Source organism: Mytilus californianus, unplaced genomic scaffold (genome assembly GCF_021869535.1).
Source record: "Mytilus californianus isolate M0D057914Y unplaced genomic scaffold, xbMytCali1.0.p SCAF_5, whole genome shotgun sequence".
In the NCBI taxonomy this organism is placed as follows: Eukaryota; Metazoa; Mollusca; class Bivalvia; order Mytilida; family Mytilidae; genus Mytilus; species Mytilus californianus.
This window is the reverse complement of record NW_026262701.1, coordinates 298,920-324,989: the sequence shown is the minus strand read 5'-3', so window position 1 is coordinate 324,989 and position 26,070 is coordinate 298,920. Positions and strand designations below refer to the sequence as shown.

Below are 26,070 nucleotides of genomic sequence, written 5' to 3'. Positions count from 1 at the left end.
CTACATTAAACAATGAGTTTTATGGCCGTAGTGAATGTTTCAACATTAAACAATGAGTTTTATGGACGTAGTGAATATATTACATAAATAAATGAGTTTTATGGACGTAGTGAATGTTTCTACATTAAACAATGAGTTTTATGGACGTAGTGAATGTTTCTACTTTAAACAATGAGTTTTATGGCCGTAGTGAATGTTTCAACATTAAACAATAAGTTTTATGGACGTAGTGAATGTTTCTACATTAAAGAATGAGTTTTATGGACATAGTGAATGTTTCTACATTAAAGAATGAGTTTTATGGACGTAGTGAATGTTTCTACATTAAAGAATGAGTTTTATGGCCGTAGTGAATGTTTCTACATTAAACAATAAGTTTTATGGACGTAGTGAATGTTTCTACATTAAACAATGAGTTTTATGGACGAAGTGAATGTTTCTACATTAAAGAATGAGTTTTATGGACGTAGTGAATGTTTCTACTTTAAACAATGAGTTTTATGGACATAGTGAATGTTTCTACATTAAACAATGAGTTTTATGGCCGTAGTGAATGTTTCTACATTAAACAATAAGTTTTATGGACGTAGTGAATGTTTCTACATTAAAGAATGAGTTTTATGGACGAAGTGAATGTTTCTACATTAAAGAATGAGTTTTATGGACGTAGTGAATGTTTCTACATTAAAGAATGAGTTTTATGTACATAGTGAATGTTTCTACATTAAACAATGAGTTTTATGGACGTAGTGAATGTTTCAACATTAAACAATGAGTTTTATGGACGAAGTGAATGTTTCTACATTAAAGAATGAGTTTTATGGACGTAGTGAATGTTTCTACTTTAAACAATGAGTTTTATGGACATAGTGAATGTTTCTACATTAAACAATGAGTTTTATGGACGAAGTGAATGTTTCTACATTAAAGAATGAGTTTTATGGACGTAGTGAATGTTTCTACATTAAACAATGAGTTTTATGGACATAGTGAATGTTTCTACATTAAACAATGAGTTTTATGGCCGTAGTGAATGTTTCAACATTAAACAATGAGTTTTATGGACGTAGTGAATATATTACATAAAAGAATGAGTTTTATGGACGTAGTGAATGTTTCTACATTAAACAATGAGTTTTATGGACATAGTGAATGTTTCTACATTAAACAATGAGTTTTATGGACATAGTGAATGTTTCTACATTAAACAATGAGTTTTATGGCCGTAGTGAATGTTTCAACATTAAACAATGAGTTTTATGGACGTAGTGAATATATTACATAAAAGAATGAGTTTTATGGACGTAGTGAATGTTTCTACATTAAACAATAAGTTTTATGGACGTAGTGAATGTTTCTACATTAAAGAATGAGTTTTATGGACGTAGTGAATGTTTCTACATTAAAGAATGAGTTTTATGGACGTAGTGAATGTTTCTACTTTAAACAATGAGTTTTATGGACATAGTGAATGTTTCTACATTAAACAATGAGTTTTATGGACGTAGTGAATGTTTCTACATTAAAGAATGAGTTTTATGGACGTAGTGAATGTTTCTACATTAAACAATGAGTTTTATGGACATAGTGAATGTTTCTACATTAAACAATGAGTTTTATGGACATAGTGAATGTTTATACATTAAACAATGAGTTTTATGGCCGTAGTGAATGTTTCAACATTAAACAATGAGTTTTATGGACGTAGTGAATATATTACATAAAAGAATGAGTTTTATGGACGTAGTGAATGTTTCTACATTAAACAATGAGTTTTATGGACGTAGTGAATGTTTCTACATTATAGAATGAGTTTTATGGCCGTAGTGAATGTTTCTACATTAAACAATAAGTTTTATGGACGTAGTGAATGTTTCTACATTAAAGAATGAGTTTTATGGACGTAGTGAATGTTTCTACATTAAAGAATGAGTTTTATGTACATAGTGAATGTTTCTACATTAAACAATGAGTTTTATGGACGTAGTGAATGTTTCAACATTAAACAATGAGTTTTATGGACGTAGTGAATGTTTCTACATTAAAGAATGAGTTTTATGTACATAGTGAATGTTTCTACATTAAACAATAAGTTTTATGGACGTAGTGAATGTTTCAACATTAAACAATAAGTTTTATGGACGTAGTGAATGTTTCTACATTAAAGAATGAGTTTTATGGACGTAGTGAATGTTTCTACATTAAAGAATCAGTATGGTGTAAATTGATGAACTTTTCCACATTCAATCTCACTGCAATCTTTTAAATTTCTTTGTACAGAATAATCTTGTACAGTTTCCAAATCATGTATCAAAATTTATATAGGACACCTGGAAATTGCAAATTCATTTGACGTGTGATATTGTATTCAGTTGGTAAATCACCCCAAAAAAAAGACGGCATGAAAAATTTCCTCGTTGAAAGCATTGTAATTTACATATTTAAAGGTTTATTTATCCATTTTGTCACAAAAGACAAAAGAGAAAATATTTTGAGATTAAGCAGATACTTCAACAGAAGGCCCATGGTACCAATTAATAACAGGCCTATTGCACAACATCAGAAACAATAGGCAAAACTGCTACAAGAACCAACTGCTGTATCCCACCACTTTTGAATCTCCCCAGTAGATTTCCCTATATATTTTATCTACCTAAAATATTCCAAAAGGTATCTCTAACTGACTCATCCCAATCACTTTGGAACATGTTTACACTGGCTGGAGTCAGGTCATCCTGTAAACTTCGATAAAACTCTAATGTACTAAAGCTTCTGTCTTGTAATGATGTGCTAAAATCAGAAAAAATTTCTAGATGTCTGATGTTATAGCTAAACATAGAAATGCTATGTAATAAATGTTCTGTCTTGTAATAGGGTTCTAAAAATTGAACAGAGCACTCCCTTAAGTACTGATTGTTCTGCCTTATAATAATGTGTCATTTGTTCTCTGGCAATCATACCACATCTCATTATTTCATATTGACAATATGTGAATACTCAATAGAAAAGTATAACTTTAATGTGTTGTCCCCAGTCAGTAGTTAGTGTTTATATCTGATTTTTTATCATCCATTTATCCTTTTCATGGTGCTAATGACAGACTTTCAGTAGTCAAAGTTGAATTCATTCACATTTTATCAAGAATCAGAGTAGTTTTTAGTTCTCTTGTGGATAGTTGTCTTGTTGGCAATCATACCATATCTTATTTTTTTATGTGTCAACATACATTAGTTCAATAAGGTTAAGCATAGAATCCTTTTTCTCTTTGTTAATTTTAAATTTGATATGTGTCTCAATAGAATGTGTGTATTCATTAATTACTTAAAATTAATTAACTTACAAAGTTGATCTGTTACTTTATAGTGACAAGCGAAGGGAGCATTTATTACTTGGCAAAGTTGAACTGTTACTTTATGGTGACAGGAGAAGGGAGCATTTATTACTTGGCAAAGTTGAACTGTAACTTTATGGTAACAGGAGAAGGGAGCATTTATTACTTGGTAAAGTTTAACTGTTATTTTATAGTGGCAGGAGGAGGGAGCATTTATTACTTGGCAAAGTTGAACTGTTACTTTATAGTGGTAGGAGAAGGGAGCATGTATTACTTGGCAAAGTTTAACTGTTACTTTACTGTGACGGGAGGAGGGATCCTTTATTACTTGGTAAAATTGAACTGTTATTTTATGGTGACAAGAGGGGGAGCATTTATTACTTGGCACATTTGAACTGTTACTTTATAGTGGCAGGAGAAGGGAGCATTTATTACTTGGCAAAGTTGAACTGTTACTTTATGGTGACAGGAGAAGAAAGAAATTTATTACTTGGTAAAGTTGAACTATTACTTTAGGGTTACAGGAAGGATTTATTTCTTGGTAAAGTTGAACGATTACTTTAGGGTTACAAGAAAGATTTTTTACTTGGTAAAGTTGAACTATTTCTTATGGGGTGAAGGAAGGATTTATTACTTGGTAAAGTTGAACTATTACTTTAGGGTTACAGGAAGGATTTATTGCTTGGAAAAGTTGAACTGTTTCTTTAGGGTTAATGGAAAGATTTATTACTTGGTTAAGTTGAACTATTACTTTAGGGTTACAGGAAGGAATTTATTGCTTGGTAAAGTTGAAATGTCTCTTTAAGGTTAAAGGAAGAATTTATCACTTCGTAAAGTTGATCTGTTACTTTAGGGTTATAGGAGAAGGGATCCTTTATTACTTTGTAAAGTTGAACTGTTACTTTAGGGTTACAAGAGAAGGGATCTTTTATTACTTGGTAAAGTTGAACTGTTTCTTTAGGGTTAAAGGAAGGATTTATTACTAGGTAAAGTTGAACTATTACTTTAGGGTTACCATAGAAGGGATCCTTTATTACTTGGTAAAGTTGAACTGTTTATTAAGGGTTACAAGAGAAGGGATCCTTTATTATTTGGTAAAGTTGAACTGTTTATTCAGGGTTACAGGAGAAGGGATCCTTTACTACTTGGTAAAGTTGAACTGTTATTTTAGGGTTATAGGAAAAGGGAACATTTATTACTTGGTAAAGTTGGACTGTTACTTTAGGGTTACAGGAGAAGGGATCCTTTACTACTTGGTAAAGTTGGACTGTTACTTTAGGGTTACAGGAGAAGAGAACATTTATTATTTGGGTTGACTATCTAAGGGGAGAAGTCCTGGAATTACCATATTTGTATGCCCCTGTCAACCCTTGGGGTCCTAACAATTAAAATAAAGAAGGTATATGATTGGTTGATATTTAATAAGATAAAAGTAATCAATCTTGATGTGTATTCGTACAAATTGTGATCTTTGACTCTGTTATCTATGACTTGCAGGTTTCTCCAACTTTCAGTAACGAAGGCAACTATCAGCATTCAATGATCAAATCTAATTTTTCATTTTTATGAATAGTCTAACAAGTCCTTAATATGAATCAAATTATCATATCCCTCCTTTTACATTCATCTTTACAAATTAAAACAAGGATTTTATTATTTGCCTTCATTCCTTGTTTGCTGCTGACCTTTAAACAATCTGGATGGCTGATATTGTAATCCTTTCAATCTCAAAAAAGATTCGAGTCTAAAGCTTTGTATAACTTTAATCTGTTTTGTTTCTACATTTTGTTATCCAACAGAAATTCCTACTGATAATGATAATATGATCTGCCATACTCATTTTTTAGGAACTCTCAAAGATTTCTTCATTAATTGGGTATAATTGTCCTCAATTATGGTTGGAAACTCAATAAAATGATAAAAAAAAATATATATATATACTAATGAACTCAAATTGTTACTATTTTTGTTTCCCGCATTTGCGCAAAAATCTCTTTCTTTCTTCCAGTCTCTTTTGTCATGAGACTTGTAAAATATTGGAAGGAGCATCATATCTTTTCCCTTTATTGGTTTTGATAAAATATTGGAAGGAGCATCATATCTTTTCCCTTTATTGGTTTTGATAAAATATTGGAAGGAGCTTCATATCGTTTCCCCTTGTTGGTTTTGATAAAATATTGGAAGGAGCTTCATATTGTTTCCCCTTGTTGGTTTTGATAAAATATTGGAAGGAGCATCATATCGTTTCCCCTTGTTGGTTTTGATAAAATATTGGAAGGAGCTTCAAATCGTTTCCCCTTGTTGGTTTTGATAAAATATTGGAAGGAGCATCATATCGTTTCCCTTTATTGGTTTTGATAAAATATTGGAAGGAGCTTCATATCGTTTCCCCTTGTTGGTTTTGATAAAATATTGGAAGGAGCTTCATATTGTTTCCCCTTGTTGGTTTTGATAAAATATTGGAAGGAGCATCATATCGTTTCCCCTTGTTGGTTTTGATAAAATATTGGAAGGAGCTTCATATCATTTCCCCTTGTTGGTTTTGATAAAATATTGGAAGGAGCATCATATCTTTTCCCTTTATTGGTTTTGATAAAATATTGGAAGGAGCTTCATATCGTTTCCCCTTGTTGGTTTTGATAAAATATTGGAAGGAGCTTCATATTGTTTCCCCTTGTTGGTTTTGATAAAATATTGGAAGGAGCTTCATATCATTTCCCCTTGTTGGTTTTGATAAAATATTGGAAGGAGCATCATATCTTTTCCCTTTATTGGTTTTGATAAAATATTGGAAGGAGCTTCATATCGTTTCCCCTTGTTGGTTTTGATAAAATATTGGAAGGAGCTTCATATTGTTTCCCCTTGTTGGTTTTGATAAAATATTGGAAGGAGCATCTAACGTTTCCCCTTGTTGGTTTTAATAAAATATTGGAAAGAGCATCATATCGTTTCCCCTTGTTGGTTTTGATAAAATATTGGAAGGAGCATCATATCGTTTCCCCTTGTTGGTTTTGATAAAATATTGGAAGGTGCATCATATCGTTTCCCTTGTTGGTTTTGAAAAAATATTGGAAGGAGCTTCATATTGTTTCCCCTTGTTGGTTTTGATAAAATATTGGAAGGAGCATCTAACGTTTCCCCTTGTTGGTTTTGATGAAATATTGGAAAGAGCATCATATCGTTTCCCCTTGTTGGTTTTGATAAAATATTGGAAGGAGCATCATATCGTTTCCCCTTGTTGGTTTTGATAAAATATTGGAAGGAGCATCTAACGTTTCCCCTTGTTGGTTTTGATAAAATATTGGAAGGTGCATCATATCGTTTCCCTTGTTGGTTTTGATAAAATATTGGAAGGAGCTTCATATCGTTTCCCTTGCTGGTTTTGATAAAATATTGGAAGGAGCATCATATCGTTTCCTCTTGTTGGTTTTGATAAAATATTGAAAGGAGCATCATATCGTTTCCCTTGTTGGTTTTGATAAAATATTGGAAGGAGCATCATATCGTTTCCCCTTGTTGGTTTTGATAAAATATTGGAAGGAGCATCATATCGTTTCTCTTGTTGGTTTCGATAAAATATTGGAAGGAGCATCATATCGTTTCCCCTTGTTGGTTTTGATAAAATATTGGAAGGTGCATCATATCGTTTCCCTTGTTGGTTTTGATAAAATATTGGAAGGAGCATCATATCGTTTCCCCTTGTTGGTTTTGATGATAAAAGTAACCCGATGATAGTGTTTCTTTGATTACATTGAAATGACGTCTCAACTAAAATACCTAACAACAGGACCAACGTCTGAAATGTTTCTGTATTTCCGTTTCTTTTTTAACAGATTCTGAAGTTAAAATATGCTTGAATTAAAAATAATAATGTATACAGACTTCGTCCCTTTTCACAGGTAACGCCTGCCTCATATTAGTTGAAAAGAATGCTGTAAACTTCAGCTACTTGTTCTTACTGGATATAATTGTCTTATACAAAACTACCCCATCTCTTTTTATTCTCATAAAATGTGCTTCGGCAGAACAAAGCATCATTAAATCTAATAAATAATGTCATAATTTACCAATTCTCTGGTCTTTTGTCTTTACTAAAATCTATCTTTCTGTTTTGTTTATACAACACAAAAACATATCTATGGTAACCAGTGCCACGAACAGGAAATGGTGGTAAATAATTACAGAGCTCTTCCCCTTTATCTAAATCATTCCCTGGTATATTGCCTCTGAAATGAAACATGTCATATATTATTCATATTAGTGGGAATAATACATTTACATTACTCTTATTGCTAGTTGTGGCTAGTTGTGGGAATCAGTCAAGATATGTCAGATTGATGGTTGCTAAACAGACATCAACCAACTATCAATGATTGCTAAATAGCATCAACCAACAATCAATGATTACAAAATGGACATCAACCAACAATCAATGATTGCTAAATGGACATCAACTGACAATCAATGATTGCTAAATGGACATCAACCAACAATCAATGATTGCTTAATGGACATTAACTGACAATCAATGATTATTAAATGGACATCAACCGACAATCCATAATTGCTAAATGGACATCAATTGATAATCAACGATTGCTTAATGGACATCAACTGACAATGAATGTTTGCCAAATGGACATCAACCGATAATCATTGATTGCTTATATATAATTAATGGACATCAACTGACAATCATTGATTGCTTAATGGACATCAATTGATAATCAATGACTGCTTAATGGACATCAATTGATATTCAATGATTGCTAAATGGACATCAATTGATATTCAATGATTGCTAAATTGACATCAACCAACAATCAATGATTGCTAAATACACATCAATGGATAATCAATGATTGTTAAATAGACATTAAATGATAATCAATGATTGCTGATTGGACATCAGCCAATGATAGGTACAAAGTCTTATATTCTCTCTGGTATTATAAAATCTGGTCAAGCCAAATTGATGAATCTGCTTAAAAATACAAGATCTGTGCAAATGAGTCATTCTCGTCAAATTCTATAATTGAAATTACAGCGCAATTGTATTTTGGGAATGATTTTGAGGGAATGGTAAATGCAGAAAGTTTCAATGATGTTTTAAATGATGTTGACAGTTCATTATGTTGATGAGAATTATTTTCCATTCAACTGAAATAAAACAATACTTTTTCTTGTTTCAAGGTGTTTGTTGGCAATCAGTTATATAATCATAATAACTGTTAGTGCCTGTTTGTTTTCTTACAAGCTTTTAGTTTATCAAAATGGAACAGTGCTCCCCTACCTTTTTAGCTTCCTGATTATAGTTATTTCAGAAACATGTGTCATGTGAACTTTTAAATCATGGAATTTTAACTTTTAAGGCAAGTTTGGGTTGCAAATCTATTGATTAAAATAAATATTACAGTACTTGAAATTTTCAATATCAAATTGCTACTTTTAACAGCTTGCAATAACATCTCTAACAGAATTTTAGGTTAAATAAATCGAATAAAAGAAAAAATTGTTGATATAGGACACCATACCACGCTTGCACATTTCTATGTTCAGTAAACCAAGACTCAAAACTAATTTTGCACAAAAATTCTTCTAAAGAGCCACAAAAAATAAAAGATGTAATTAATATTGTGAACATGGTGAAGGTCAATAATAATGAACAGTAAATAAAATATAAACAATACTCAGAATGACCACTCAGTAATAGGCACTATGTTTCATGATTGTTTGAAAATTTCAGTATATTTTTATTCAACAAAGTTGAAAAACTGAAGAGAAATGTTCATCTTTGTGGTAGTAATAAGCAAATCATTTTGTATCAAAGTAAAAGATAACATAGACAAGTAAACAAAATACTCCATCAATCGACAAATTTCAAGTTCATGCACATTCCTGTAGATTTCCTGTCAAAATACTTATTACATCACAGTAAGAACTGATTGTTCGATGATGTCGTTTACACAAATTAACTTTGTGACTATTGACGTGTTTTACACCAATTTACTTTGGTTCATTCATAAAAAAACAACCTGAGATTGGTGTGTATGAACCAAAAGATAAAAATGTGAACGAGAAAGTGTGGGAAATTTCCTTTTGTGATCTCTTAGAAAACATGTAGTGAATCAAATAGCCCTTTGGCAAAATGTAATAGTGCTGATAATCACAGGATTGAAACCCTGCCATGGAGACTACTGAATACCATTTTGTAATGAAATAGTTCCTGAATGATCATGATGATAGGAATAGTATAATCATACTTAAAAACTGTAACATTAGAATACATTTATCTGCCTTACATGAGCCAGTGTAAATATAACATTGAAATACATGTATTGGCCTTACATGAGAAAGTGTAAATATAACATTGAAATACATGTATTGGCCTTACATGAGCCAGTGTAAATATAACATTGGAATACGTTTATCTGCCTTACATGAGCCAGTGTGAATATAACATTGAAATACATGTATTGGCCTTACATGAGAAAGTGTAAATATAACATTGAAACACATGTATTGGCCTTACATGAGCCAGTGTAAATATAACATTGGAATACGTTTATCTGCCCTACATGAGCCAGTGTAAATATAACATTGATATACATGTATTGGCCTTACATGAGAAAGTGTAAATATAACATTGAAATACATGTATTGGCCTTACATGAGCCAGTGTAAATATAACATTGGAATACCTTTCTGCCTTACATGAGCCAGTGTAAATATAACATTGAAATACATGTATTGGCCTTACATGAGCCAGTGTAAAAATAACATTGGAATACATGAATCTGCCTTACATGAGCCAGTGTAAATATAACATTGGAATACATGTATCTGCCTTACATGAGCCAGTGTAAATATAACATTGGAATACATGTATTGGCCTTACATGAGCCAGTGTAAATATAACACTGGAATACATTTATCTGCCTTACATGAGCCAGTGTTAATATAACATTGGAATACATTTATCTGCCTTACATGAGCCAGTGTAAATATAATATTGGAATACATTTATCTGCCTTACATGAGCCAGTGTAAATATAACATTGGAATACAGTTATCTGCCTTACATGAGCCAGTGTAAATATTACATTGGAATACATGTATCTGCCTTACATGAGCCAGTGTAAATATAACATTGGAATAGTGTTATCTGCCTTACATGAGCCAGTGTAAATATTACATTGGAATACATGTATCTGCCTTACATGAGCCAGTGTAAATATAACATTGGAATACATGTATCTGCCTTACATGAGCCAGTGTAAATATAACATTGGAATACATGTATCTGCCTTACATGAGCCAGTGTAAATATAACATTGGAATACATGTATTGGCCTTACATGAGCCAGTGTAAAAATAACATTGGAATACATGTATCTGCCTTACATGAGCCAGTGTAAATATAACATTGGAATACATTTATCTGCCTTACATGAGCCAGTGTAAATATAACATTGGAATACATGTATCTGCCTTACATGAGCCAGTGTAAATATAACACTGGAATACATTTATCTGCCTTACATGAGCCAGTGTAAATATAACATTGGAATACATTTATCTGCCTTACATGAACCAGTGTAAATATAACATTGGAATACAGTTATCTGCCTTACATGAGCCAGTGTAAATATAACATTGGAATACATGTATTGGCCTTACATGAGCCAGTGTAAATATTACATTGGAATACATGTATCTGCCTTACATGAGCCAGTGTAAATATAACATTGGAATACATGTATCTGCCTTACATAAGCCAGTGTAAATATAACATTGAAATACATGTATTGGCCTTACATGAGAAAGTGTAAATATAACATTGAAATACATGTATTGGCCTTACATGAGCCAGTGTAAATATAACATTGGAATACGTTTATCTGCCTTACATGAGCCAGTGTAAATATAACATTGATATACATGTATTGGCCTTACATGAGAAAGTGTAAATATAACATTGAAATACATGTATCTGCCTTACATGAGCCAGTGTAAATATAACATTGGAATACGTTTATCTGCCTTACATGAGCCAATGTAAATATAACATTGGAATACATGTATCTGCCTTACATGAGCCAGTGTAAATATAACATTGGAATACATGTATCTGCCTTACATGAGCCAGTGCAAATATAACACTGGAATACATTTATCTGCCTTACATGAGCCAGTGTAAATATAACATTGGAATACATTTATCTGCCTTACATGAGCCAGTGTAAATATAACATTGGAATAGTGTTATCTGCCTTACATGAGCCAGTGTAAATATTACATTGGAATACATGTATCTGCCTTACATGAGCCAGTGTAAATATAACATTGGAATACATGTATCTGCCTTACATGAGCCAGTGTAAATATAACATTGGAATACATGTATCTGCCTTACATGAGCCAGTGTAAATATAACATTGGAATACATGTATTGGCCTTACATGAGCCAGTGTAAATATAACATTGGAATACATGTATCTGCCTTACATGAGCCAGTGTAAATATAACATTGGAATACATTTATCTGCCTTACATGAGCCAGTGTAAATATAACATTGGAATACATGTATCTGCCTTACATGAGCCAGTGTAAATATAACACTGGAATACATTTATCTGCCTTACATGAGCCAGTGTAAATATAACATTGGAATACATTTATCTGCCTTACATGAACCAGTGTAAATATAACATTGGAATACAGTTATCTGCCTTACATGAGCCAGTGTAAATATAACATTGGAATACATGTATTGGCCTTACATGAGACAGTGTAAATATAACATTGGAATACACTTATCTGTCTTACATGAGCCAGTGTAAATATTACATTGGAATACTTTTATCTGCCTTACATGAGACAGTGTAAATATAACATTGGAATACACTTATCTGTCTTACATGAGCCAGTGTAAATATTACATTGGAATACTTTTATCTGCCTTACATGAGACAGTGTAAATATAACATTGGAATACACTTATCTGTCTTACATGAGCCAGTGTAAATATAACATTGGAATACATTTATCTGCCTTACATGAGCCAGTGTAAATATAACATTGGAATACACTTATCTGTCTTACATGAGCCAGTGTAAATATAACATTGGAATACATGTATTGGCCTTACATGAGCCAGTGTAAATATAACATTGGAATACACTTATCTGTCTTACATGAGCCAGTGTAAATATAACATTGGAATACATTTATCTGCCTTACATGAGCCAGTGTAAATATAACATTGGAATACATTTATCTGCCTTACATGAGCCAGTGTAAATACTCCATGTTGTTATCCTGTAGATGACTGTCCGGAGCTGTCATAGCAATAGTCCACCAGGTGTCAGGGTCAGCTGTATATTCAACGTAAGGTTTTGATATAACCTGTTATTTTAAGAAATTATATTCAACTAAGTAATTGGTATAAATATTGATTTTGTTATCAGTAAATTTAAACCATACTAAATATTATTGTTATACACATATGCACTTTCATGGTACTACAATCTGCTGATACCTATATTTTGGCATTGCACAAGGTCATGTTTTTCTCTGACTGTTAATGACGTCTTTACACTTAATCCATTGGATGTTGGATGTTTACTGATTGATATTTAAGTCTTAGATACATGATATTTTTATTAGTTGTTATTGGCTTTGAACTAGCTGTCAGTAACTGCGAGTGCTCTCAGATCTTTACTTAGTGTCTTTTTTATTGTGGGATGTGAAGATTCTCAAGATCTACCACATCCTGTCTGTGTTTTTGTTAGATGTTCCTTCTTTGTACATGTTGTATGGTTTTTTTCAACTGATTTTTATAGTTTGTTCTTATGTTGCACTGTTACACCACAGGCCAAGGTTTGGGGAGGGTTTGGCACCAGCAAACTAGTTTGACCCTGCCACGTTCTGTGTGTGCCTATCCAGGGTTGGGAGCCTGTGGTTCAGTGGTTGTCGTTGGTTCATGTCTGTCATGTTTGTATTTCGCAAATTGTTTTGTTATAAATTAGGCCATTGGTTTTCTCTATTAAATAGTTTCATATTTTTCAAGTCAGAGCCTTTTATAAGCAACTATATGGTATGGGTTTTTCTCATTGTTGAATGCTGTATGGTTGCCTATAATTGCTTACATCCACTTCATTTGAACTTTGGTGGATAGTTTTCTCATTGGCAATCATACCACATCTCCTTATTTTTTATATTGTAACAACATACATTGTGTATGTCAGCCATTTCAAATTTTTATCGTTTAATGATCTGGACTGAGTATGTCCCAGGTGATACTGTATTGTGGGGGCCAAAAAGATAGACACTGACACTGATTATTTAAGAGGGGATTTACTTTAGGGACTGAGCCTGGACTCTTAATCCCTAAAAGGAATTGCTGTTTCTCTAGGACTGATGATATTCCACCTCCATAAATAAAATTCATATGCTCTGTACTAGAAAGTATAAAAAGTAAAGTCCGCATCCACCTTTTCGCCACGAAAAATTTAGAAATTTTTTTTGTGACTGGTTAATGTCTAATGAAACTCCGGTAATATTTAAATCGTGTGTAATCCTTTGCAGTATTTTAATGGAAAACTCTGTTTTTAATCATCAAGTAGAAGTTGAAAATGCTTGTAAATGATTATCATGATTAGAGAAGACATCAGAGTGTTTAAATAAGTCACAATCACAAAAAACATTTGGGAAAGTTGTGTTCGAGACATTAAGCAGAAGTACGAATAGCATATGGAAATCGAAAATAAATACAGTGCAAGTGTGCAGTAAATCCATACTTAATAGATATCACTAGAATATGACTTTGACAGTTTAGTCCTTTAGTAAAATACTGGTACATATATCCATCACATTAATGTTTGAAGGATTTTAGCTAAAACAAAACACATGTGTCAGGATGAAACACCAAAAATGGAACTAATAACTGATTAGGTTTTGTAGTTTATACATCTTTAAGCAAAAGCTGGTTCCTGGTTTACTTATATACTTTTTTCATTCCTTTAAATACAAGCGGAGACCAGTTTATATTATGCAATGCTATGAAAAGAATCGAGAAATTTGATATGAAGCATTTACTTTTGAAATCATTTATCATTTAATACTGGATTTTGAATTAAAATTGCATATTAATATGGAAAAGTTTTGAAAAATGTCTTTTTTTCATAATATGATGCAGTCGCTATTTTACAAACTTGTTACAGATCATGTCTACAAATCAGAGTCAAGATGAGGCATGGAAGTTATAAAATTGCAAAGGATACGGAAAAATTCCTGAAAACAATCTATGTTTAGACTTGACCATCCAGCGGTTTGGGATTTCAGAAGATTGAAAAGAAAGAGTGCAGAAACAGCTAGTTCAGCATTTTTCCATTTATAAAGAGACTTAACTCAAAGACGGTGAAAGTGTCGCCACCTAAATTCGAATTTTATCTGTGTTTGGTGGTAATAAGTATTGTGTATAAGTTTCATAACATTTGGTACAGGCAAAGTAAAGTTAGAGTGTGGAAACTGCAAATTCAGCAATTTTTCCAATCATAAGGTAACATTACTCTAGAATGGTAAAAGTGATGCCATCCAAATTCGAACTGTTTTTGGTGGTTTCATGATATGATATTTGGTTGAGGCAAACTAAAGTTAGGAGAACTAAGTTTCATAACATTTGGTTGAGATAAACTAAAGTTAGAAAAAACAATTTTGGAACATAAGGATGTACGGAAAGACAATGGTAAAACTTGATGCCCCTGTTGCCTAGCAGCTGGGGGCAAACAGATTTTTGTCCAAGTTTCATAATATTTTGTAAAGGTTAGACAAAGTTATTGATGTCTAAAAAAACTTTAACAACAGACTGAACATGCTGAACCTAAATGTTGTTTAACAACGCCAGAATGAAGGATCACTAAGTCTTACTTGAGCCAGAATGAAGGATCACTAAGTCTTACTTGAGCCAGAATGAAGGATCACTAAGTCTTACTTGAGCCAGAATGAAGGATCACTAACAGGCCATTCATTAGGAAGCGGTACCCGGTTGTTTACCCTCCTATGCTACAGATAAGTACCGCCTGAATTCAGAAATTTTTATATAAGATGTTCATTGAATATATAGAAAAGTACCACCTTCAAATAGGAATGTACCGGTCAACATGAAAGATAATGAAACCCCTGCTGACTAAGTCTTGCTTGAGCCAGAATGAAGGATCACTAAGTCTTACTTGAGCCAGAATGAAGGATCACTAAGTCTTACTTGAGCCAGAATGAAGGATCACTAAGTCTTGCTTGATCAACAAAGATGAGGAAGTAAACTTGTATGAAGATCTAGACTTACCTCAGATGGTTTTAATCTGTTTCCAATGTAAACTTTAGATACATATTCCTCATCAAAATCATAATATATGTCCATATTGACACACTGATAAAACATGGCATTGTCAAATAAGTCTCTATATATCCCATAATGTTCTGCTAATGATTTCCAGTGAAATCTTTGCATTTCATGTGTGTAGATTTTCTTTACTTCTTCTAATGGGACATTTACTGAATAAAAAATAATAGTATTTTTACTTCTACCTTATTAATCTTATAAAGTTAACCTATAATATCCAACCAACATTTAATTATTTGTTGAAGGGAGTTCTAATAAAGTTGACCTGTAATATCTAACCAACATTTAATTATTTGTTGAAGGGAGTAGAAAACTAACAAGAATTTATTTGTTATGATTTTTTTTTAAAGGGGCATTAGCCGTTAAATTCATGTTCACCGATTTGACTCAAATTCTCATATTTGATTTATAACATACTAAAACGTATATCTAAATTATAAAAAGTCTAAAATAAACAATTTACAATGCATGGGCTGGATAATATGTATCAGCATTTAGTGTGTATTTTAGTCTAGACACCATCTAATTAACCATCGAGGTGAACTCCGAAAACTGCCGACGGTCATATAACCTGATATAAACGTAAATATAGATATAAATATAGACAGCGAACTCGTGCAATTGGATTTTTCTAGGTTTGTATGATTTCATATTATAGATTAAAAATATATGTTAATCATCATTTTTACCTGTATAAGAATGAGTTTTTGTGGATCAAATCAGTCAATCAAATGGTTTATCCTTGTTTCACTTTCAATGTTGACATTCTTTTCTTTTTAATAACTGAACATGCCTAATTCATGCGTAAACCATCTCTAGCTAAGGGGTTAAACTGAAGGTCACATGAATATGATTTCAATGAGGTTGAATTTTTCACTTGCAAGTGAATAATTCATCAGCCATGTTTCTTATCTTAATTTGACAAAATTAAACTAAATGGCTGCTAAAAGCGAATTATTATTTCCCTATTTCACTTTCATTAATGATTGAACATTTTTTATATATCTCGTAGCTAATACCCCTTTTAACTAGGATTCTCTCTTTAATGAAATCATCTACAATGTTAGAAAATCTAAAAAATAAATACAACCTTTGCAACTCTGTTTGAAAACCTAAACTTAACTCTAACTTATGTGTTAGCTCTTTCTAACTCTAACTAACATGTTCTTGTTCTAGCAGCTCTTTCTAACTCTAACCTACATGTTCTTGTTCTAGCAGCACTTTCTAACTCTAACTAACATGTTCTTGTTCTAGCAGCACTTTCTAACTCTAACTAACATGTTCTTGTTCTAGCAGCTCTTTCTAACTCTAACTAACATGTTGTTGTTCTAGCAGCCCTTTCTAACTCTAACTAACATGTTGTTGTTCTAGCAGCCCTTTCTAACTCTAACTTACATGTTCTTGTTCTAGCAGCTCTTTCTAACTCTAACTAACATGTTCTTGTTCTAGCAGCTCTTTCTAACTCTAACTAACATGTTCTTGTTCTAGCAGCTCTTTCTAACTCTAACTTACTTGTTCTTGTTCTAGCAGCTCTTTCTAACACTAACTTACATGTTCTTGTTCTAGCAGCTCTTTCTAACTTTAACTAAGATGTTCTTGTTCTAGCAGCTCTTTCTAACTCTAACTTACATGTTCTTGTTCTAGCAGCTCTTTCTAACTCTAACTAACATCTTCTTGTTCTAGCAGCTCTTTCTAACTTTAACTTACATGTTCTTGTTCTAGCAGCTCTTTCTAACTCTAACTAACATGTTCTTGTTCTAGCAGCTCTTTCTAACTCTAACATGTTCTTGTTCTAGCAGCTCTTTCTAACTCTAACTTACATGTTTTTGTTCTAGCAGCTCTTTCTAACTCTAACTTACATGTTCTTGTTCTAGCAGCTCTTTCTAACTCTAACTTACATGTTCTTGTTCTAGCAGCTCTTTCTAATTCTATTTCTTTTCCTGCTATGGATTCTTTCAATTCATGTTTCATCTTTTTTCTTTCTGTTCTGTCAAATTTGGTGGCTGGAAATCCAATATTAATCACTTTGTCTAACTCTGGGTCAATCTGTTTCATTTCTACAACAGAATACAAACAATTAACATCTTGGTTAAATTCATATAAATCTGAACAAATCATACCTGATACATATTTTGATACATTATATTGTCTCACATGATACATATTTGGCTACACTTTATTGTCATACCTGATTCATATTTGGATACATTTTATTGTCATACCTGGTACATATTTGGATACATTTTATTGTCATACCTGGTACATATTTGGATACACTTTATTGTCATACCTGATACATATTTGGATACACTTTATTGTCATACCTGATACATATTTGGATACATTTTATTGTCATACCTGGTACATATTTGGATACACTTTATTGTCATACCTGATACATATTTGGATACATTTTATTGTCATACCTGGTACATATTTGGATACACTTTATTGTCAGACCTGGTACATATTTGGATACATTTTATTGTCATACCTCATACAAATTTGGATACACTTTTCTATCTCACATGCATAATGACCATGATGGTTTAACCCTTAAACAAAGGTAACAAATAATTTGTAAACAGCATATCAATTAAGTATCAAGTAATGTTTGCACATTATGTACATGTAAAAGTCACATGCATAACTTAAGATTGGCTTTGAAGACAAATGTAAGACCTTCAACAGATGACAATTTTGTGAGGGTTAGACACGATGATGATTATATTCTAGGTAGATCTACCTTGTACAAAACATATCACAAAGTCCTACATCATGATGATTATATTCTAGGTAGATCTACCTTGTACAAAACATATCACAAAGTCCTACATCATGATGATTATATTCTAGGTAGATCTACCTTGTACAAAACATATCACAAAGTCCTACATCATGATGATTATATTCTAGGTAGATCTACCTTGTACAGATCACAAAGTTCTACAAAATAATTCTGTCAGATGTTTATAATTATATCTTTAATTTGTCTTATGTATTTGCCTTAGGGCTACACAATGCTTGCAGTTCATACTAAACTGTACAATCTGCCAAAAAAAAGCCTCAATTTACGATCTTGACAGGCTTTACTCAAAAAATATATTTGGCTACAAGATAACTTATACAAAGATGTTTTATTCGGGTAAAATATCTTTTTTGGGGTAAGGCCTGGGCTCATAATAAATTTTACCAAAATAATTTGTGTAAAATGGTTGTTTTAGTTCAATTTCAACATATTTATGACATTAAACTGATTTCTCTGAACTGACTTGTCCAGAATATATTACACTCTTCATTTAGTATTAGAACTTACATAATTTTGAAACAATAGACATGGTGGTAAGAGAAATTTTACTTTTTTTGGCAATTTCTGGGAAAGGGTTAGGGTAAGGGTTTTGGGTAACCCTAACTGGCAATTTCAGAGCCAAATAATGGCTTCTATCGTACCTCCTCATTCATTTCATTAGACCAAGTTCTTCTTTTCAAGCTAAGTGATTTTTTAATTCAATATGGAATCTACATGTACATGTATAAAGTGGTGTTTCATAAGTTCTTTATCAAGTTTATGAACTTTTTACATAAACTGATTCATAACAATAAATAACTCTGCAATAAGAGGGCACAGTAAGCACTCATTGGAATACCAATCACTAGAAATATACTTAATCTCCAAACAAACCTGAATATTTAATAATAACCAAACTAATGGCTTTAATCCTATTTTTGCATGTCTACTTACCAATGCTTACATGACTTAATATATTTTGGAAGTGTGATCATTAAACTACGATTTACATGATTAATGTCATACGTTTAACTTGGGCCCCGCTAAAGATCAATAGAACAGATCCAAGCAGTCTGGCATCTGTCATAACTTTGGACACTACAGAGAGCAGAAAGATTTTATGCAGCATCTTGGGGAGAGTGCCACTGCAAAGAGTTGTATTCAGCCAGTTCAGGTACAAGGCTCTGACAAGTTTAAGACATATTATGAATATGAGTCTGGAAATTTTTATATTAATGTCAAAAGTAGATTGAACATTCTTTTTTTTTCTTGGCAAAATATTGATTATAAACAATAACAAGTCTGCTTTAGATCATAGTAATATTTGTTGAAAAAGCTATGTATGTCCAAACTCAGTAAAATTGATAAATTCAACAACACTTTTTGTTATCTTGATTATATTTTTTCGTTAAATAATAAAGAATTCTCTAAATTATAAAATATACTGCCAAAATTTAACCCAAGAAACTTACTTTAAATAAATCAAATACTCACAGCAATAACTGTCCTTTCCTAGATTTAGATATTTCAGTTTTACACGAGAAACTCTACACAAAAATTTACGACAAAAGGGAAGATTTTCCTTTCCCTATAATTAATTTTCCTTTTTGGGACGGTGATGTTCCTTAATATATCCCAACTCGTTCGCTATGCCCTTGTCTGTAGTGTCATTTTGTCAAATGACATTGTATAATGTCATAATACAAAATGTTTACAGAAATAATATATAAATATATATCTAAGGTATGTCTTAGTTTCTTTTTCCATAGTTAGCTTGCATGAAATTTGAAAGTATAAATAAAATGGTTTTGTCTTCAATATTGAAAAGCCTTTAAAATTTTTGCCAATTGTTTAACAATAAAAGAACAGAGTTCCAAAGTCCCCCCCCATTGCACATATTTTATCTATCCAAGGGTGATAACAGAGTTCCAATGTCCCCCTCATTACACATTGCACATATTTTATCTATCAAAGGGTGATAACAGAGTTCCAATGTCCCCTGCATTGCACATTGCACATATTTCATCTATCCAACGACCAAGGGTGATAACAGAGTTCCAATGTCCCCCGCATTGCACATATTTTATCTATTCAAGGGTGATAACAGAGTTCCAATGTCCCCCACATTGCACATATTTTATCTATCCAAGGGTGATAACAGAGTTCCAATGTCCCCCGCATTGCACATATTTTATCTATCCAAGGGTGATAACAGAGTTCCAATGTCCCCCACATTACACATATTTTATCTATTCAAGGGTGATAACAGAGTTCCAATGTCCCCCGCATTACACATATTTTATCTATCCAAGGGTGATAACAGAGTTCCAATGTCCCCCGCATTACACATATTTTATCTATCCAAGGGTGATAACAGAGTTCCAATGTCCCCCACATTACACATATTTTATCTATTCAAGGGTGATAACAGAGTTCCAATGTCCCCCGCATTACACATATTTTATCTATCCAAGGGTGATAACAGAGTTCCAATGTCCCCCGCATTACACATATTTTATCTATCCAAGGGTGATAACAGAGTTCCAATGTCCCCCACATTACACATATTTTATCTATCCAAGGGTGATAACAGAGTTCCAATGTCCCCCACATTACACATATTTTATCTATCCAAGGATGATAACAGAGTTCCAATGTCCCCCACATTACACATATTTTATCTATTCAAGGGTGATAACAGAGTTCCAATGTCCCCCACATTACACATATTTTATCTATCCAAGGGTGATAACTAAAAAAAATTTTTGTTTGTTCTTTAAAACTTTATACAAATATTTTAAGAGAAAAGAAGGCTTGAGAGCAAATACAATGCAATTTCCGATAAAATTAATATTTCCAAGGGGCACTCTTTGTAAAACATTTGATGGGCACTGATTTTTCGAACTTGTCCGAGACATTGCTGATATAAACCTATGATATAAGTTTCATAAAAATCTGGCAAGAATTGTACACATGAGAGCGCTAACAATGAAATTTTCCATTTGTTGCATCTTTGTACTAAGGGAAGATTTACAGTACAATCTTTGAGTTACCAACAGTTCAGAGTTAGGGTTAGTCTTAATATAAGGCTATATATTTTGTTTTGTTGGAAGGATCTGAATATCCGTAATGCTAGATTTGTATTATCCAGAAATTAGGGTCCATCAAATTTTATGGAGTTTGGTCTGTAGATTTATTCAACACTCTCTTAAGTGAAGGATCTTTGGAAATATTTTGAACAAAAAGTGGGTCATCCTCATCTTGCTGGAATTGTAACTTTCTTCATCATTACTTCATGTTACTTTTGGATATTTTGCATCAATAAGCACAGAAAAGGTAAAGAATTTGTTTACATTGAAACATTTATGGTCATCAGGGAAAATTTCATGGCAAAGTTTGCTCTCAAATTCCAGCTGAAAAAATAAAGGCTTTTGTGTTATGCTGTTGTATGAAGGTGTCGCAAAAAAAAATAAATGTGAATAGTGTCCACATGTGGACACAGATGATGCCCCCGCTTGCATATCATATAGTTATAAGGGGACATAACTGAAGAACGGTAAAAGTGATGCTACCCAAATTTGAACTTGATCTGAGTTTTGTGGTAATAAGCATTGTGTGCAAGTCTCATAACATTTGGTTGAGGCTAACTTAAGTAGAGAACAGAAACTAAAAATCAGCAATTTTTCTATTTGTAAACACGCATAACTCTAGAACGGTTGTGTATAAGTTTTATAACATTTGGTTGAGAAAAACTAAAGTTAGAGAACGGAAACAAAAAAAATCAGCAATTTTTATGTTTATAAACGGACATTTATAACTCAAGAATGGTAAAAGTGTTGCCACCAAATTTCGTACTTAATCTGTATTATGTAGTAATAAGCATTGTGTATAAGTTTCATAACATTTGGTTGAGGCAAACTAAAGTATGAAAACAGAGACAAAAAATTTGTACTTGATCTTAGTTTCATGTAATGAATATTGTGTATAGGTTTCATAATGTTTGGTTGGGGCAAACTTAAGTTACAGAATGGAAACTAAAAATTTTGCAATCTTTCGATATATAAAGGGGCATAACTCAATAATGGTTAAAGTGACACTACCCAAATTCAACTTGATCTGTGTTTTATCAGTGGAAGTCAAAATTAAACATTGCATTGTATAAAGCATTGATTGTAGTTGATTCAACTATAATCATGGACAATTGAAGATAACTCCAATTTTAAAAATTACTTGATATTTAGAAGAAAATAAAAATTTTGCAATTTTTCCATTTCTAAAGGGGCATAACTCTAGAACGGTAAAAGTGACGCCACCAAAATTCATACTTGATCTGTGTTTTGTGGTAATAAGCATTGTGTATAAGTTTCATAACATTTGGTTGAGGCAAACTAAAGTTAGAGAATGGAAACCAATTTTGGGACGTACATACGTACGTACAGACGGACAAGGGTAAAACTTAATGCCCCTCCGCTACAGCAGGGGCATAAATATAGCCTTACATTAGACATCATGATTATTTAGACTAAAGTTTACTGAGCCAACTAAGAAGCATCAAGATGGGTAGCCATTATACTCTACCAATAATTTACTGTTTGCAAATCTTTGGCTCAGTAAACTTTAGTGTATTAATGATTGATTATAAATTGCAGAGTTTGTTTTTGGTACCACTGAGGTTTATATGCTGGAAAACTAAAAGATTATGTATGTTACCATGGTTACAATGTATGAATGACGTTTGTGCAGGGAAGAACTGTTCGAGCTCAAAGAGGCAAAAAAAGTTTTGCAAATGAAAATAACACTTTATAAATTTTGTGGGTCCAAAGATTTTTTCTGGATTAACCCGGGGGGCCCTCATTGCAGGTTATATATATAAATTTTGTGGGTCCAAAGCTTTTTTCCGGATTAACCTGGGGCCCTCATTGCAGGTTATATATGTTGTTTTTCAGAAATTTGTTTCTATTATTACTTGTTGCCCACTGCAGTTAGAGGGTCTCTAAAGGGTGAGTGATTTTTTTCATTTGGATTATTAAACAGTTTTTCCTATTTATAATGACAGACTATCATTTAGATTATTTTATTGTAGTGTCACATACTATTTAATATAGAATCAATGTTATTTACAGAAGTAATAAAAATACTGTAGCAAGATTTTAACGATGTAATGAAAAAATTAATTCTACAGACCTTCATCATGTTCATTTACTTTTTACTTTTTAGTTGCTTATAGTGCTTAATGATTTTGGTTGCTTTGCATGGCTATTCTATTCATTTATTTGTGCTTATATGTTCTGCTTATATATGTATGCTTTGATTGCCTTGCATGTATATCATATTCATTCTATGTCTGTATCATGTGTATGTGTATGTATATATCTGTTTTATATATACGTATTATGTGTTATTGTTTTATATATTCAGTGAAAATCTATCAAGAGCTTATGTTTGTATGTTTTAAACCATGCCGAATCAAAATAAAGTTTTCTTATCTTATCTTATCTTACCTACATTGTAGAAAAAATTAGGAAAAATAAACTTTTTTAAAATAATCTCCCACCTCCCACTTTTAGAATCTTTTTTCTCTCCCACCTTCTGTCCCCTTCCTCCCACCTCACGCTCCCTCCCCCACCTCCAACCTCCCTCAAAAGCTGTCCACCCCTTCGTTAAACAAATACATGTTAAAGGTCAAAATAATACTTGGTGTCGAATTGTTTATAAACGAAATACCGAAATGACATTTATGATTTAATAGGCACGATAGGTTCCGCTTTGAATTGATACCGATTTGACAATTTCTATAAGTGCCGAATATAAAGACCAGATCCGTTTTGACTTGTTCCCGTTTGTATGCCCTCCACTATACTTCAACTTGGCTCTACTGTTCAACTATCTGCTAAAAAACGGTTTCTAATCTTTACCAGCAATTCGTTGTGCATGTTTCTTTTCTTCTTCGGGTTCAATTTTTCTCGGCCAATACATCTTCGTCCTGACTTGTTGTCGATCAACTGTAACAACATTTTGTAGAACACTTTTTAATCTCTTCATTGCTTGAGACATGTTCGTAGAGAATAACCTCCCTTGTTTTTAGGCGTGTTTGACTTTTTAGCTGAGATAAGGGTATGCCTAATCACCGTAAAAAAGGTAATGGCTAACGTACAAGTTATATTTTATTACTGGTTAAAATCAAATAATTACATTATATTTACTTTGTTAATTACATGTCTGATAATTACAAAGAATCATTGTAATCGTTGCAATTGTTGTATCTATCTAATGTGATGTTTTATTCAGCTCAGCTATGGGCGCTACACACTATTCTGTAAACCTAGAGCAAATAGAACCTAAGATATAATATATTAGTATACTTATCCCCTATAGAATCAATATATTAAGATATATACTGTAAATTCTCTTCTTGTTCTTCATTACACTTATTTTTTTCTAATTTTTAAAATAGATAAATTGACTTGTATTTGACATGTACTGTACCTATGAACATGTATTTATTTTAAAATGTACGTAACTATGTATGTAAATTGTGTTTACTGTAGTGTCTATGTCGGTTTTAAAAGACCATCATGGCTAGTCAAGGTAGTTAAACACCCCTTAGTAGTTATGCTGAACTGTTGTCGTACCGACTTTAAATAAAGCTTCAAAGTTTAAATTCTATCTAATTGATCAGTAGATATTTTTTTACTATGTCATTTATCAGCAAGAAGGCTAAATATTATGGCGTACGGAAAGGGTCAAAGTATGATATCTCGGAATTTTGTGAACCAATGTTAATATTACTATACAATAATGTTAACCAGCATGTGCAGATTTGCAATCGGGGTATGGCACAATCAAGATGGCCGCCGTTACCATGGAAACAGCAAAAATGTCAAAAAAATGAAAATGCTGCAAAGTTAATGAGTTTTTACCATAATGTTAATTGGCATGTGTAGATGCGCTCTCTGACTTTCGAATTTTCAAAATGGCTGCCGTTACCGTGGCAATGGGGAGAAGGGTGCCATCCGTTATTGCTCGCAATTACAAATCTAGTTATTATGTCACCCGATCGACAATGTCGGGTGACATATTGCTTTTCCTCTGTTTCTTTTTCCCTATTATTATTATTTTTCTTCCACCTAATTTTGTCCGGCAGTTTTCTCGGAGGCAATGGAACCAATCTTCATGATTGTTGAGCATAACGAGGACCACCATCAGTGGAGTTGCAGTGAAACTTTGGAACTTTAAAATGGCCGCCGTTTCCATGGAAACAGCAAAAATGTGAAAAATATTTTTTTTGTTTTTGATGACTAATTTGAGAATGCCTAAACTAAAAATCATCAAATTTTTATACAGGTTTTGGATAATTTTGAGAATCACCGGAACTACTGTATTGCCATGGAAACTGGGGAAAGGTTTCCCCATTATAACCCTATGTGAAAAACCTTAAAGTAGCATTTTCTCTCTTAAAATGGTAGGTCAAATCCATTGAAACTTTGATGGTATGTTCCCTCCCATGTACCAATGTGGCATCTGTCATTACAATTTCGGGAATGGTC

General features: G+C 32.5%; 1 protein-coding gene and 1 long non-coding RNA gene across 2 annotated transcripts in view; one reads left to right on the top strand and one right to left on the bottom strand.

Moving 5' to 3' along the window:
• Positions 1 to 24,609, bottom strand: part of LOC127700994 (39S ribosomal protein L38, mitochondrial-like) — a 30,704-nt gene extending 6,095 nt beyond the window's left edge. Inside the window, exons 1-6 of the mRNA XM_052204757.1 lie at positions 24,439 to 24,609; positions 17,634 to 17,792; positions 15,679 to 15,887; positions 12,622 to 12,740; positions 7,399 to 7,557; positions 2,654 to 2,790 (exon numbers count right to left, since the gene is read on the bottom strand). Coding sequence (XP_052060717.1) covers positions 2,654 to 2,790; positions 7,399 to 7,557; positions 12,622 to 12,740; positions 15,679 to 15,887; positions 17,634 to 17,792; positions 24,439 to 24,577 — 922 coding nt within the window. The 5' untranslated portion in view covers positions 24,578 to 24,609. The remainder of the gene's footprint in view (positions 1 to 2,653; positions 2,791 to 7,398; positions 7,558 to 12,621; positions 12,741 to 15,678; positions 15,888 to 17,633; positions 17,793 to 24,438) is intronic.
• Positions 6,281 to 7,040, top strand: LOC127701008 (uncharacterized). Its single transcript, XR_007981795.1, has 3 exons — positions 6,281 to 6,360; positions 6,918 to 6,964; positions 7,011 to 7,040. It is a non-coding gene; the product is annotated as an uncharacterized LOC127701008 (long non-coding RNA).
• Positions 24,610 to 26,070: the final 1,461 nt, after the last annotated feature.